The 12,290-nt window shown below is 48.4% G+C and overlaps 1 protein-coding gene across 1 annotated transcript; it reads left to right on the top strand.

Moving 5' to 3' along the window:
* Window positions 1-358: 358 nt before the first annotated feature.
* On the top strand, window positions 359-4,292 carry TCL1A (TCL1 family AKT coactivator A; the record flags this gene model as incomplete). Its single annotated transcript, XM_080809770.1, has 4 exons — window positions 359-478; window positions 2,618-2,788; window positions 3,171-3,219; window positions 4,186-4,292. The coding sequence occupies 4 exons, from the start codon at window positions 359-361 to the stop codon at window positions 4,290-4,292; spliced, it is 447 nt and encodes a 148-aa protein (XP_080665896.1).
* Window positions 4,293-12,290: the final 7,998 nt, after the last annotated feature.

Below are 12,290 nucleotides of genomic sequence, written 5' to 3'. Positions count from 1 at the left end.
GGACGCCGGCACCTCCCGGCAGAGGAAAGGCCAAAGGCCACAGGCAGGGGTGCCTCCCCAGCAGTGGGGAGTGGGAGCCGGCTGGGTGGCTGGGGGCCAGGCTGGAGAAAGCCGCAAGGCTGTGGGGCCAGGGCTGCTCCCTAGATGGGGCCGGGGCTGCTCTCCTAGATGCCGCGCGGGGCCCAGCGCGCAAGACCGGCCGCTGATCAGATCCTGCCTCGCGCCCGCCCTCCCCCCGCCCCGCCGCCGGGGGGCGCCCGCGCGCATCCCGCTATAAAGCGTCGCGGACCGGCGTCCCGCGCGCCAGTGATTGGGTTCCAGAGGCTGGAGCTGCGGCGGGTGAGCGGCCCGGGGCGCCATGGGCGAGCTCCCGTTCTTCAGGGCGCACACAGCCTTGCACCCGGACCACCTGTGGATCTGGGAGAGGTCCGTGTACGTGGACGAGAACCAGCGCACCTGGTTGCCCATTACCATCGAGGTACGGCGGCCCCGGGGGGCGGGCGGCGTGGGCGTCCGCGGCAGCCACGTGGGGGGACCTGCCCCGGACTTCGGGGGGTCGGGCCGCCGCGGGGCCTCGCGGGAGCACACTTCACCCGGGACGCGGTGGGCGGGGTACGAGCCCGGTTAAGAGCAAGATTAAGTTGGCCCCAGAAGGACGTGTACGTCCTAGACCAGCAACCCGCGGAGTTACCGGTAGTGGCCGTGTCCCTGTTTCACAGGTGGGAGGACGGTCACAGCCCGCAGACCTGCCCAGAGTCGTCCTGCTGGCGGGGCATAGGCTCGGGGTTCCGGGCTCTTCACCCCATGTTTGCTGGCGTTTAATTTCCCTTTTAAGTACCCGTCTATGTCCTTTTAAACATCGAGTTTAATACATGCTTTATAAAGTCAGGTATCTGAAGAGATTTATGTGAATATCTTTTTAAAAATCTCTGATTGGCGAATATCTTCTAAACATGCCACCAGAACCACAAAGTAGTGTGTTTCACTTAAACATAAATTATGCACGAAACATAACCCCCTAGGGGCTGTGGGGCCGGATTCGCCCCCATGTAATTGAAAAGACCTGTGTTCTTCATATGTAAAGGTTACCTTAAATCAATAAGAAAAAAAGATGAACAAGTAGACCGAAAGTGGTTGAAAGATACAGAAAACCATGTAGGAACACAGCAAGAATGGCAATTTCCACTTACATCTTCCAGGATGATCTGAATTCTTTCTTAACAATTCCACTGTATTTCAGAGGTGGAAAATTTAAAAAATAATTTCCACTCCGGAAAAACATTTATTGAACCAGCATGAGGGCCTAGTTTATATGCCTAGCACGATTCTAGGCTGTGAGAGTTTGCAGTGAATGTGATAAAATCCTATTACTGGTGAAGCTGATACTCAGAGGTGGGGGGGGTGCGGATAAAATAATTGAGGCTGCTGGCAAGTTGTGCAGAATGAGAGGCAGTAATGAGTGGGCTGGGGTCTGTAGGCCAGACCCCTCAAGAGTATTAATTTGTACTTGCCTGTTGTGCTTTTGTCCATCACTTTGTTTGAAACCGTTATGAATCTCCCTTTTAGATGTGCATGCTTCATGCATGTCTCATAGAGTTGGATTTTGCTGAAATGTGTCCCTGTAGACATATATTTGTGCAAGAGACCTGTCTCCGAGAAGGGTGTGAGCCCTGCGTAGATCTAGGGGAGAATGTTCCAGGCAGAAGACCACAGAAGCAAGAGATTACTGGGGATGAGGCATGGCCCCAAAAGGCGAGGAGACCTTTGTGGCTTTGTGGTGGAGGGCGAAGACAGACGGGCGATGAGGGAGACAGAAGCCCGCGTTCGTGGGCCTGTGGACCGTGGTAAAGATTTCAGTCCTGCTGATTGCTGTGAGAAGCCCCTGGAGGGTGGCAGGCGGGAGAGTGATGGGATTGTTAGATGTACACCCTTTGCTGCTGCGCCCAGAGCTGATGTGGGGCACGTGACCAGGAAAGTGGCCAGTTAGCTTACTGCCGGGAGGAGTGGTGGTGGTGATGGGGCAAGTAGTCTCTCACCTGATCATGTTCCAGTGGGGCTCTTTGGGGGCACCTGGCTGGCTCCGTCAGTGGAGCATGCGACTCTTGATCTTGGGGTTACGGGTTCAAGCCCCATGTTGGGTGTAGAGATTCCTTAAAAAAAAGTTAAGTAAATCAATAAACCTTGGGGTTGTGAGTTCAAGCCCCACATGGGTTATAGAGAGTACTTTAAAAAAAGTTAAATAAGTAAATCAATTAAAATAAAATAAAAGGGGCTATATGACAGAATAAAGAAAAATCAAAGAAAACCCCAAAGCAGCTGACGTCAGCACCAAACCACAGCTAAGGACGCGTAAGAACAAGCTTGAAGTCCATCAGGAAGCAGCGGCCCCGTGTGGCCCTGCCTGGGTGTCTAGACGCCCGTGAGTGCCGGTCATCCTGCCTCGCCAGCATCCCCGAGAGGGCCCTGCAAGGCTTAAGGGGGGACGCGTTGCTGGGGTGGGTGATCACCAGCATTTCAGATGTTGGGCAGGCCGGGGGAGGGCGGGAAGGACTCGGAGGGTTTGTGTGCTGCGGGTCCTGGGCCCTGAAGGCGTGCCCTGGTCTTCCCTTCCCTTCAGACGGAGAGTAGCCTCCAGGTCCTCATGCGTCAGGAGAATGTGTCCCTGGGGGAGGCCGTGTGCCCCAGCCTGCTGGCACCATGCCCGCTGCCTTCCATGTGGCAGCTCTACCCCGGAAGAAGATACCGAGGCTCAGACTCGAGTTTCTGGCGCATAGTGTACCACATCGAGGCAAGTGTGTCCTTCTCCTGGGAGCCGTTGGTCCTCCTGGGGGGCCTTGCCCGGCCGCCCCCGGGTCTGGCCGCTGAGCTGCATCGGTTTCCTCATCTCTGCACCAGAGCTAAACAAGGGAAGGAGTTCGCACTGCAGGTTCTTAACGGACTGCATTGGAGAGGTCAGAAGTGACAGCCTGGGCCCCTCTGAGGTCTAACGGAAGCCCCCTCGGCCCAGGGTGGGGGGCCTCTCTGCTGGGCGGATGGAGTGAAGGCTGGTGGGAGGAGGGGCTCCTAGCATCCCCTGCCGCCGGCTGCTGCCTGGAAGGCGGGGAGCCGGGGATGGAAGGACAGAAGGAGACCTCCTCCAGCCCCGGCCTCTTACCCCCTCTCTCGTGCAGTTCAGCGGCAAGGAGGACATGCTCCTTGAGCAGCTGCCAGACCCAGAGGGTGAGTGACCAGGTGAGTACATTTGGGGCCCGGCACCTGTCTGTCCAGAGTACCAGGGCAGGAAGAAGGAACGCCCTTCTCTCGTGAAGGCAGTGTTGACTCCAGCCCAGACGGCACTGCCCTCTGAGGGGATCCAGGCCCTCCCTTTAGCACCTTGGGGGCTAATAATTTGGAGGGGAGCCCCCTTCCTAGTAGGGGCGCACATCTGTACAGTGCAGCTTATTATGGGCACTGCCACTCAGTCATCACCTCAACTGAGCTAGAAATGATTTTGTTTCCTGGATTACAAAAAGGACCTTCCAGGAAGCATGGTGACTCGTGCGGGTCACAAAGTCAGGTTCCAGACCCCGGTGTTCTGACCCCAGGCGATTCACTCTGTTCCTAATCTGCCCTGGCTCACATGCAAGGCCCAGCTGGGGCGGGGTGGGGGGCAACGGCCACAGTCATCCCTTCTAACCACCCCTCTAGACTCGACCCAGCAGCTCTGCTTCTGCCCAAGCTCCAGCCCCACCCACGCCTCTGCCCCATCCTTCCCTTTGCCTTTGACTCTGTCTTCTCTTGTCCTTCTCTTGGCCTCTGGGCCCAGGTGGCACAGCTTCTGTCTCCTCCTGTCCCCGGAGTCCGAGTGCTGCTGGCCTGCGTGGGGATGTTCATGCTGCGATCACCTGCATTTCCCGGGCCTGCGTGTTCTGTTCTGCCACTCCCCAGTCCGGGAGGGAGCAAGGGGCCAAGGACAGCCCTCCCCGGAGCCTGCAGGGCCTGCCTGCGGCCTGCTCGGCCTCTGCCAGCAGATTGGTACTGGAGAGGAGGCAGGGTGGTATGGCTTCCTCCAGCTGCCCCAGCGCTAGCTGCCGTCCGGTTGTCTCCGTCCCCTGATGGTGTCCGGCCTCCGTCTCCGTTCTGCCGCTCTCAGGAACTAGTGTCCGGCACTGCAGCCCATGCCTGCTGCTCACTCTGTTCCCTCAGCTCCGTGTGCCTCTGGCTGGAAGGGAATGGGGCCCATGCACTTGAGCCGGGGCCAGGCCTTGGCACCCCCGGACCAGCTGTGGCACGTGGTGCATGTCTGCACTTGACCGTATCCCACTGCCCAGGCAGGCTGTGGTACGGTTCACAGGAAGGCCCGAGAGGAGCCCGGATCCATGCGCAGGACAGAGGAGCCCCCGATCCACAGTCCACAGCTCGCGACCCAGCGGGAGGTCAGGCGAGCACTGCAGACGCCCCCAGGTGGCCCATACGCAGAGGGACAAATGTTGGAGGGGCCCCTTCTTTTGAACAGTGACCATACACCTTGGTGTTACGAAGTTGTGTGTGATGTGAACACTGTGATGCTGATTGATTAAATGTAAAACAGTTCATCTACCTCTGTGCTTGAACTAGTTTCTGTCTGTGACCTGGATTCCAGTGGGGAGAAGCAGGAACAGGCAGTCTGTCACCAAATTAGAAATTTGGAAAGGGAAAGAAGACTCACGAAGGTGGTGTACTTCACTCGGGTCAGAAGGCTGGAAATCTCTATCCCCTCTCCTTCCCTCCCTCCCTCCTTTCTTTTCTTTCCTCCTTTTTTTTCCCCTTGCATGTGATCCAAATACTCAGAACCCCAGTGTTTTTGGAGGCGTGACTTGAGAACCCTTGGAGTCCCTGACCTCAAAGTCTTTGTCAGCAACTCCTCGTGTTCCAGGTCCCTCTGTGTGGTCCTCCTCCCTGCGGTGGCACTCACCAGGCACTGTCCTTAACATGCCTCGTTCCAGTGCCCACAGGAGTCCCTCTCCCCACCTGAAACTGTCCCCAGCTATCCAAACCTCAGGCAGAGTCCCTTCCCCACCCTCCCCTGACCCAGCAGTCACAGCCCAGCCCACCCTGCACTCCGTCCCCCCTGCTTCCTTCTGCAAGATGAGCTGCCCCTCCCTGCGCCTGAGCGAGTCCGCAGGGCCTCGGGTACTACCAGGGGATGGCTTCCGGGAGAAGGGATCCATCCTGTGTGGCACGCTGGTCCTCGCCTCGTGTGTGTGACCGCAGTCCATAGCATCCTCATCACAGAGAGACATGGGGGGAATGATACGCTTATTGCTAAGTATCTAACAAGAGAATTCTCTAAGAAAAGTAGCACTTCTCTTTAAAAAAAGAAAAAAATAGCGCTCCTCCTATTTTATATTTCCTACCTGGACAGAAACATGGGGCCCCACATGTGACAGGGTCTGTGTCTCTTGTCATTTTAACCCCATTGCCTTACACAGGGCTTGCTAGAGACCCTTCTCGGTAGGGCATCAGGACTTCAGAACCATAGAAATGTCAAGAGATCTGCCAGTTGCCTCATATTAGGAACTGGCCCAGGAAGAGGAAAATTTCTTGTTTTGGGCGGTGTCCCAGCCCCCACATTCATATGTTGATGCCCTAACCTCCAGGCTCCAGGTGGGGCCTTTGGGAAGTGGTTAGGGTTAGCTGGGGTCTTGAGGGTGGGACCCTGTGATGGGATTAGTGCCCTGATAAGAGGAGGATGGAGGGAGCGCTCTCCACGCACATGCCCCAAGGCAAGGCCAAGTGACCACACAGAGAAGACTGCGGTCTACAGGCCCGGAAGAAGCTCCTCACGAGACGCCTGGTGTGCCGGCACCTTGATGTTGGACGTCCCAGCCTCCAGAACCTTCAGAAATAAATGTGTGTTGTTTAAGCCACCAAGTGTCTGCTATTTTGTTCCCGCAGCCTAAGCAGACAGACTATTCGTGTTGCAAATGCTTGCCCGGGAAGGGTCTGCCCGGCACCAGGAACTCTGCTGTGTGTCCCTGGGATGGCAGTGGCCAGAGCCCAGGCCCTGCTCTCACACAGCTCCCGTTCTGGAAGAAGCCCAGAGAGCAGCTTGGGGTGTGCACCATCCTGCAGAGGAGACAGAACAGGGTCATCTGCGGGTGAGTTAGGTTGGATGGGGAAGAAATTCCCATCTCTCGAGGTGGCCTCAAGATTGGACCCCGAAAATGAGAGCGAGCTAGATTCTTAAAGCAGGGAAGAGAGTCCCAGGGAGAGGAAGGGGCATGCACAGTGCATGTTTAATTTGCTGTGGAAATTAGAAACGGCAAAAGGATTTCTGCTCATTGAAAGAAAGGTCGTTTTATAGGAGTAAGTGGCCCCAGTGAATTAACTGTAAATACGACGCGGAATCTCCGTGTTCCACGGTGAGAGAGTGGGCTGTGGTGGCAACAGCTGGGGGGGACAGTGATGCTGACACTCAGGCCAGGATGAGACTTGGGCGAAGGGGAAGTAGCAGAGTTCAAGTTTAGCCATGGTGGTGAGTTCCAGAGGCCTGGGATTCCTTCAGCTGGAGGATGGGCTATTGATCACAGGGTCCAGAACACAGGTCAGACTGAAACAATAAATGTAGGAGGTGTTAAAAAAAATACACATGATCATTAAAGCCAGGGCCCAACTGAGGTCACTTAGGCAGAGGTGGGGTGTCTTTGGAAGCAAGAAAAGAACATGTTTTAAGAAGGGGACAGCGGAAACTATAAAAAGAACCTAGATGTCCATCAACAGATGAATGGATAAAGAAGATGTGGTATATATATACAATGGAATACTATGCAGCCATCAAAAGAAATGAAATCTTGACATTTGCGACGACGTGGGTGGAACTAGAGGGTTAATAAAAGTCAATCAGAGAAAGACAATTATATGATCTCCCTGATACGAAGAATTTGAGAGGCAACATGGGGGATTCGGGGAGTAGGAAAAGAATAAATGAAACAAGATGGGATTGGGAGGGAGACAAACCACAAGAGACTCTTAATCTCACAAAACAAACTGAGGGTTGCCAGGGGGAGGTGGGTAGGGAGAGGGTGGTGGGGTGATGGACACTGGGGAGGGTATGTGCTATGGTGAGTGCTGTGAGGTGTGTAAACCTGGCGATTCACAGACCTATACCCCTGGGGCTAATAATACATTATATGTTAATAAAAAAATAAAAAATTTTAAAAAGGGGATGGCAGAATACGTACTGTTAGGGGCTGAGTAAAGAGGAGTGACCGAGCTTGGGATCTGATCACCTGGAGACGGACAGTGTTGTCGTCAGGGAAAGTTCCAGTGCTGCGACAGGTCAGTGCCAAGAGAAAGGGAAGGAAGGAGGGAGGACCTCGCTCTGAGCTTCGTTGGGGGGCTGGGAGACGCCTGGCTTCCCAGGTGGGTTGAGTTGGGGGCAATGAGCCTGGCTGGGTATGTGCCCAGAAGGGGACAAACCGGTGAGGTAGAACAGGGGAGGGGAGGGGGGACAGTCAGAGGAACAACATTCCTGAAGCTAAGATGAACCCAGGGTGCCAAAATATGTCTGTTCGGACACAGCCGCCCCTGTGGTTTTCAACAATGTGCCGGTCCTGCTGCTTTCCCCCTCTTACAGAATGGGATCCATTGACTTTTGCTTGTTTGCTTGTTTTGCTGAAGTATTTTAAATGCTTGAGGATTTCACCCGCAAGCATCTTCTTACATACTTTACAGACGAGACTTTACTCCTGAGAGCCACCACGCCATTATCACACCTGCCAAAATTAACTAGTTCCTTCGTACCTTCCCGTACCCAGTCGGTTTTCAGACGTCAGCGTGTGGTTGACGTGTCTCAGGCCTCTTATAATCTGTGCAGGTAAGACCTTCCAGACTTGGTTCATGGCCTCCCAGAATATCCTTCCCAGGCCTCTCCTCTTCCTGTTTCCCGTAAACCCGAGGTTAAATTGAGAGGCTTGGCGAGACTCGGCTTTCATTCCTTGGGCGCGAATCCTCTGTAGGTGGGACCGTGTGTACTGCTCCCCGCACTGGATCGGGGAAGCACGCACGTAGGTCACCTCACTCTGAGTGGCGGTGAGGGGCATCTTGTCCCCCTCCCATCCATCCTGGACTTCCCCCCCCCCCCCCCGCCCAACCTGTCCTTTCTGCACCTTGGGCGTCGTTATGAAGCGCAGTCATACATCCGAGGATCTCGTCTTGCTTTTTATTTAAGTCAACATTGTACCTTTCAGGAATGCTTTATAGTTTTCATCATAAAGGTTTGGCACATTCTTGTTGAAGCTATTCTTGGGCTCTTTATTGATTTTTATTATTGTAAGGATGTCTCTCCTTTTGTCATCTTTAACAGGATGTTGCCTAAAGGGCTGTACCTGTACCCATGTGTGTCTAAAATGCCCATTTTTGCTTCCTGTATGTCAGTTGTATAGTCTCCTACATTACTAAATTATCTCACTATTTGTAGTAGTTTTAATTTTAGTCTTTGGGTATTCCAGCTGGATAACGATAATACCTGCAAAGGGAGGTATTGTTACCTGTTCCTTTCTAATCCTTGGTTGGAACCCCTTTCTCTTGCAGAATATTGCAGCACTCTGGTAAGTAGTGGGGGTACCGGGTGTTCTTTTATTTTCTTAATTTTATCAGGAGAGCTCTAGAGTTTCCCCAGTAAGCATGATCCTGGCTTTGGAGCTGAAATATTTGTATTTTATCATGTTAAGTATCTTTCAGTTTCTTTTTCTGAATTTTAACTTGAATGGGTATTGGGTTTTGTTACATGCCTTTTTCATATCTAAGGAGGTGATCATGTGATACTTTCCATGAACTCTAATAATACCATATTAATATTAGGTTATTGACTCTTGCATTCCTGAAATAAACCCTATGTGGTCATGATGTATAAGGTGTGATGGTGGATCTCTTTGCTGATATTTTATTTAACATTTTTGCATTGTAGTGGTGGAAGTGATCTGGAGTTTTTTCTCCTCCCTTCCCAGTTTTTGTTACGTTTCAGCATCAAAGTTATGCTCACTTTATAAAAATAATTTGGAGACTTTACTTGTGTTATATCCTATAATAGTGTAAGTTACATTAGAATTTTTTTTAAGCTTGGTAGAATTCCTTTATGAACCCATTCAAGCCTGGTCCCTCTTTAGAAAGAGCACTTGTACAATTTTCTGTTTCTGTGAAAACTGGTCTGTTTAAGTTTTCTCTTTCTATTGGGGTCGATTTAGGTTAAATCAGTTTTCCTAGGAAAGCATAAATTTCCTTTAGGTTTTCTATTTTATTTTCAGAGTTATTCAAAATAGTCTCATGACTTTTCATATTCTTTCTGGGTGATTATTGCCCTTTGTCATTTCTTATTTCGTCTTTTTTGTGTGTTTTATCCCACTTCATAAAATTAAGCTTGTCTATTTTAAAGATTTTATTTATTTATTTGAGAGAGAGAGAGAGAACACGAGATGGGGGAGGTCTGATGTGAAACTCAGTCCTGGGACTCTGGGATCACCACCTGAGCCAAAGGCAGATACTTAACCAACTGAGCCACCCAGGTGCCCCAGTTTCGTCTATTTTATTTCCCAAAGAACCAACTTTTTGATTCATTTATTAATTCTATTTTTTTTGGTTTTCTATCTCATTGATGTCTGTTTTTATCTTTCATTCTCCATTTCTGAACTTGTTTGTTTTCCTTTTCCCTTTTTCTAGCTATTTTAATTGGATATTTATTTCCTTTTTAACATTTCTACGTAGATATATAGCAATTTTATTTAAATTAATTGATATACCATACAATTCACATATTTCAGGTATGCAATTCACTTGTTTTTTGCATATTCACAGGCTTGTACCACCATCACCATGATTAAATTTAGAACGTTTTCATTACCTCAACAAGATACCCCACAACGACTAGCAGTTCCTCCATAATGCCCCCAAACTTCTTCGCACCAGGCAATCCCTAATTTCCTTTCCACCTCTATAGGTGTGCCTGTTCTGATTCTTTCATAGAAATGGGATCCTACACTATGTGGGCTTCTGTGACTGGACTCCTTGGCATAGTGTTTTCAAAGTTCATACGTGTTCTAGCATGTATCAGTAGCTCATTCCATTTTATGACTGAAGAATACTCCATCATATGAATATTCCACATTTAATAAGTTCATGGACATTTGGTTATTTCTGCTTTTTCCTTGTTATAAATAATGATGCTATCAACATTCACGTGTAAGTTTTTGGGTGGGTGTGTGTTTTTATTTCTTTTGGTTATATACCTGGGAGCGGAATTACTGGGTCACATGGTAACTGGTTTTTGACTTTTTGAGGAGTTGCCAGATTGTTTTCCAAAATGGCGGCACATTCCCACCAGAGTTCCAGTTTCTCCACATTCTTATCAATGCTTATTGTTATGTGGCTCTTGGATTCTGCCATCTAGTCGGTGTAAAATGGCATCTCATTGTGGTGTTGCTTTCTATTTCCCTGATGGCTAATGTCAAATTATCAAATGATGGCTAATTGTCAAAAATCAATACATTTTCATGTGCCTTTTGGCCATTTGTGTATCTTCTTTAGAGAAATGCCTGTTAAGATCAATTGCCTATTTTTTTTACTGAGGTATAATTGATGTATAACATTATATTTCAGGTGTATGACATAATGATTGAAGAATATTTGTATATGTTGCCAGATGGTCATCAATAAGTCTGGTTACCATCCATCACCATACATAGTTAGGAAATTTCTTTCTTACGATGAAAACCTCTAAGATTACTTTATTAGCAACTTTCAAATATGCAATATTAACTATAGCTACCATGCTATACATTTTTATTACTTAGTTATAAGAAGTCTTTATATATTTGAATCAACTACCTTATCAAATGTAATTTACAGATATTTTGTCCTAATCTGTGTGTTGTCTTCTCTTGTATGATGGTATCCTTGAAACACAAAACTTTCTTAATGTTGATGAATTCTAATTCATTTTCTCTTTTATCACCTGTGTTGTTAATATTATATCTAAGAAAGCTGTGCCTAAGCCACAGTCATGAATGTTTGCTCTACATTTTCTTCTAAGAGTTTTATGGTTTAAACTCTTTTTTTTAAAGATTTCATTTATTTATTTATTTGACAGAGAGAACACAGCAGGCAGAGTAAAGAGGGAAAAGCAGGCTCCCCCTGAGCAGGGAGCCTGATGCAGGACTTGATCCCAGGGCCCTGGAATCCCAGCCCAAGCCGAAGGCAGACACTTAACCGTCTGAGCCACCCAGTTGTCCCTATGGTTTAAACTCTTGCATTAAAGTCTGTGGTCAGTTTGAGTTAATTCTTATGTATGGTACGAGGTAGGGATCCATGTGTAAAGCTAGTTGCCTCAGTGTCATTTGTTGGGAAGACTATTTTCCCCCCAACTGAATTGTCTTGGCACTCTGGTCAAAAATCAATTGACTGTAAAAGTAAGGGTTAATTTTTGGATTCTCAGTTCTCTTCCGTTGATATATAAACATCAGTCCTTCTGTCAATACTGCACTCTCCTGATTACTATATCTTTATGATAAATTTTGAAATTAGAAGTGTGAGTCCTCCTCACACTTGTTCTTTTCCCAGATTGTTTTCATTATTCTGGGCCCTTTGAATTTCCATATGAATTTCAAGATCAGCTTGTCAGTTTCTGCAGTGAAGTCAGGGAGATTTGATAAGTGATTGTGTTGTATCTGTAGGTCAATAGGTAGAGAATTCCTATCTGTAATCTGCTCAGGCTGCCGTGACCATATACCATAGATCAGATGTTTTGTTTCCATGGTTACCTTTATACTGCTATCTCAGGGTAGTATCCTTACTCCTTTTAAAGATGCTGTTGGTTTGTGCTCACTTTGGCAGCACATATACTAAAATTGGAGCAATATAGAAATTAGCATGACCCCTGAGCAAGGATCACACACAAATTCCTGAAGCAGTCCAGATTTAAAAAAAAAAAAAAAAAAAAAATGCTATCAGTTGTAACATTATCCAAAGAACTTTCTATAATGATGAACATGTTTTTTATTTGTGTTGTCCAGTATGCTCACTGCTAGCTTCATATGAAATGAAATGTGAATTGTGGCCACTATAATTGAGAAACTGAATTAAAAATTTTATTTAATGTTAATTAACGTACATTTAAATAACCATATATCGCTGGTGCCTACCATGTTGGATGGTGTGGGTCTTTTTCTAATTCCTTACTATGAACAATATTGAAATTAGTAACCTCTTTTTTCCCTCTCCTCCTTCTCCCCAATGTATTTAATGTAGTATCTATTTAGTGCTCAATGAAACCTTTA

This window comes from Martes martes (genome assembly GCF_963455335.1).
Source record: "Martes martes genome assembly, chromosome: 7".
NCBI lineage: Eukaryota > Metazoa > Chordata > Mammalia > Carnivora > Mustelidae > Martes > Martes martes.
Note: the sequence above shows the minus strand (reverse complement) of the source record. Positions and strands in the feature narration are given on the sequence as shown.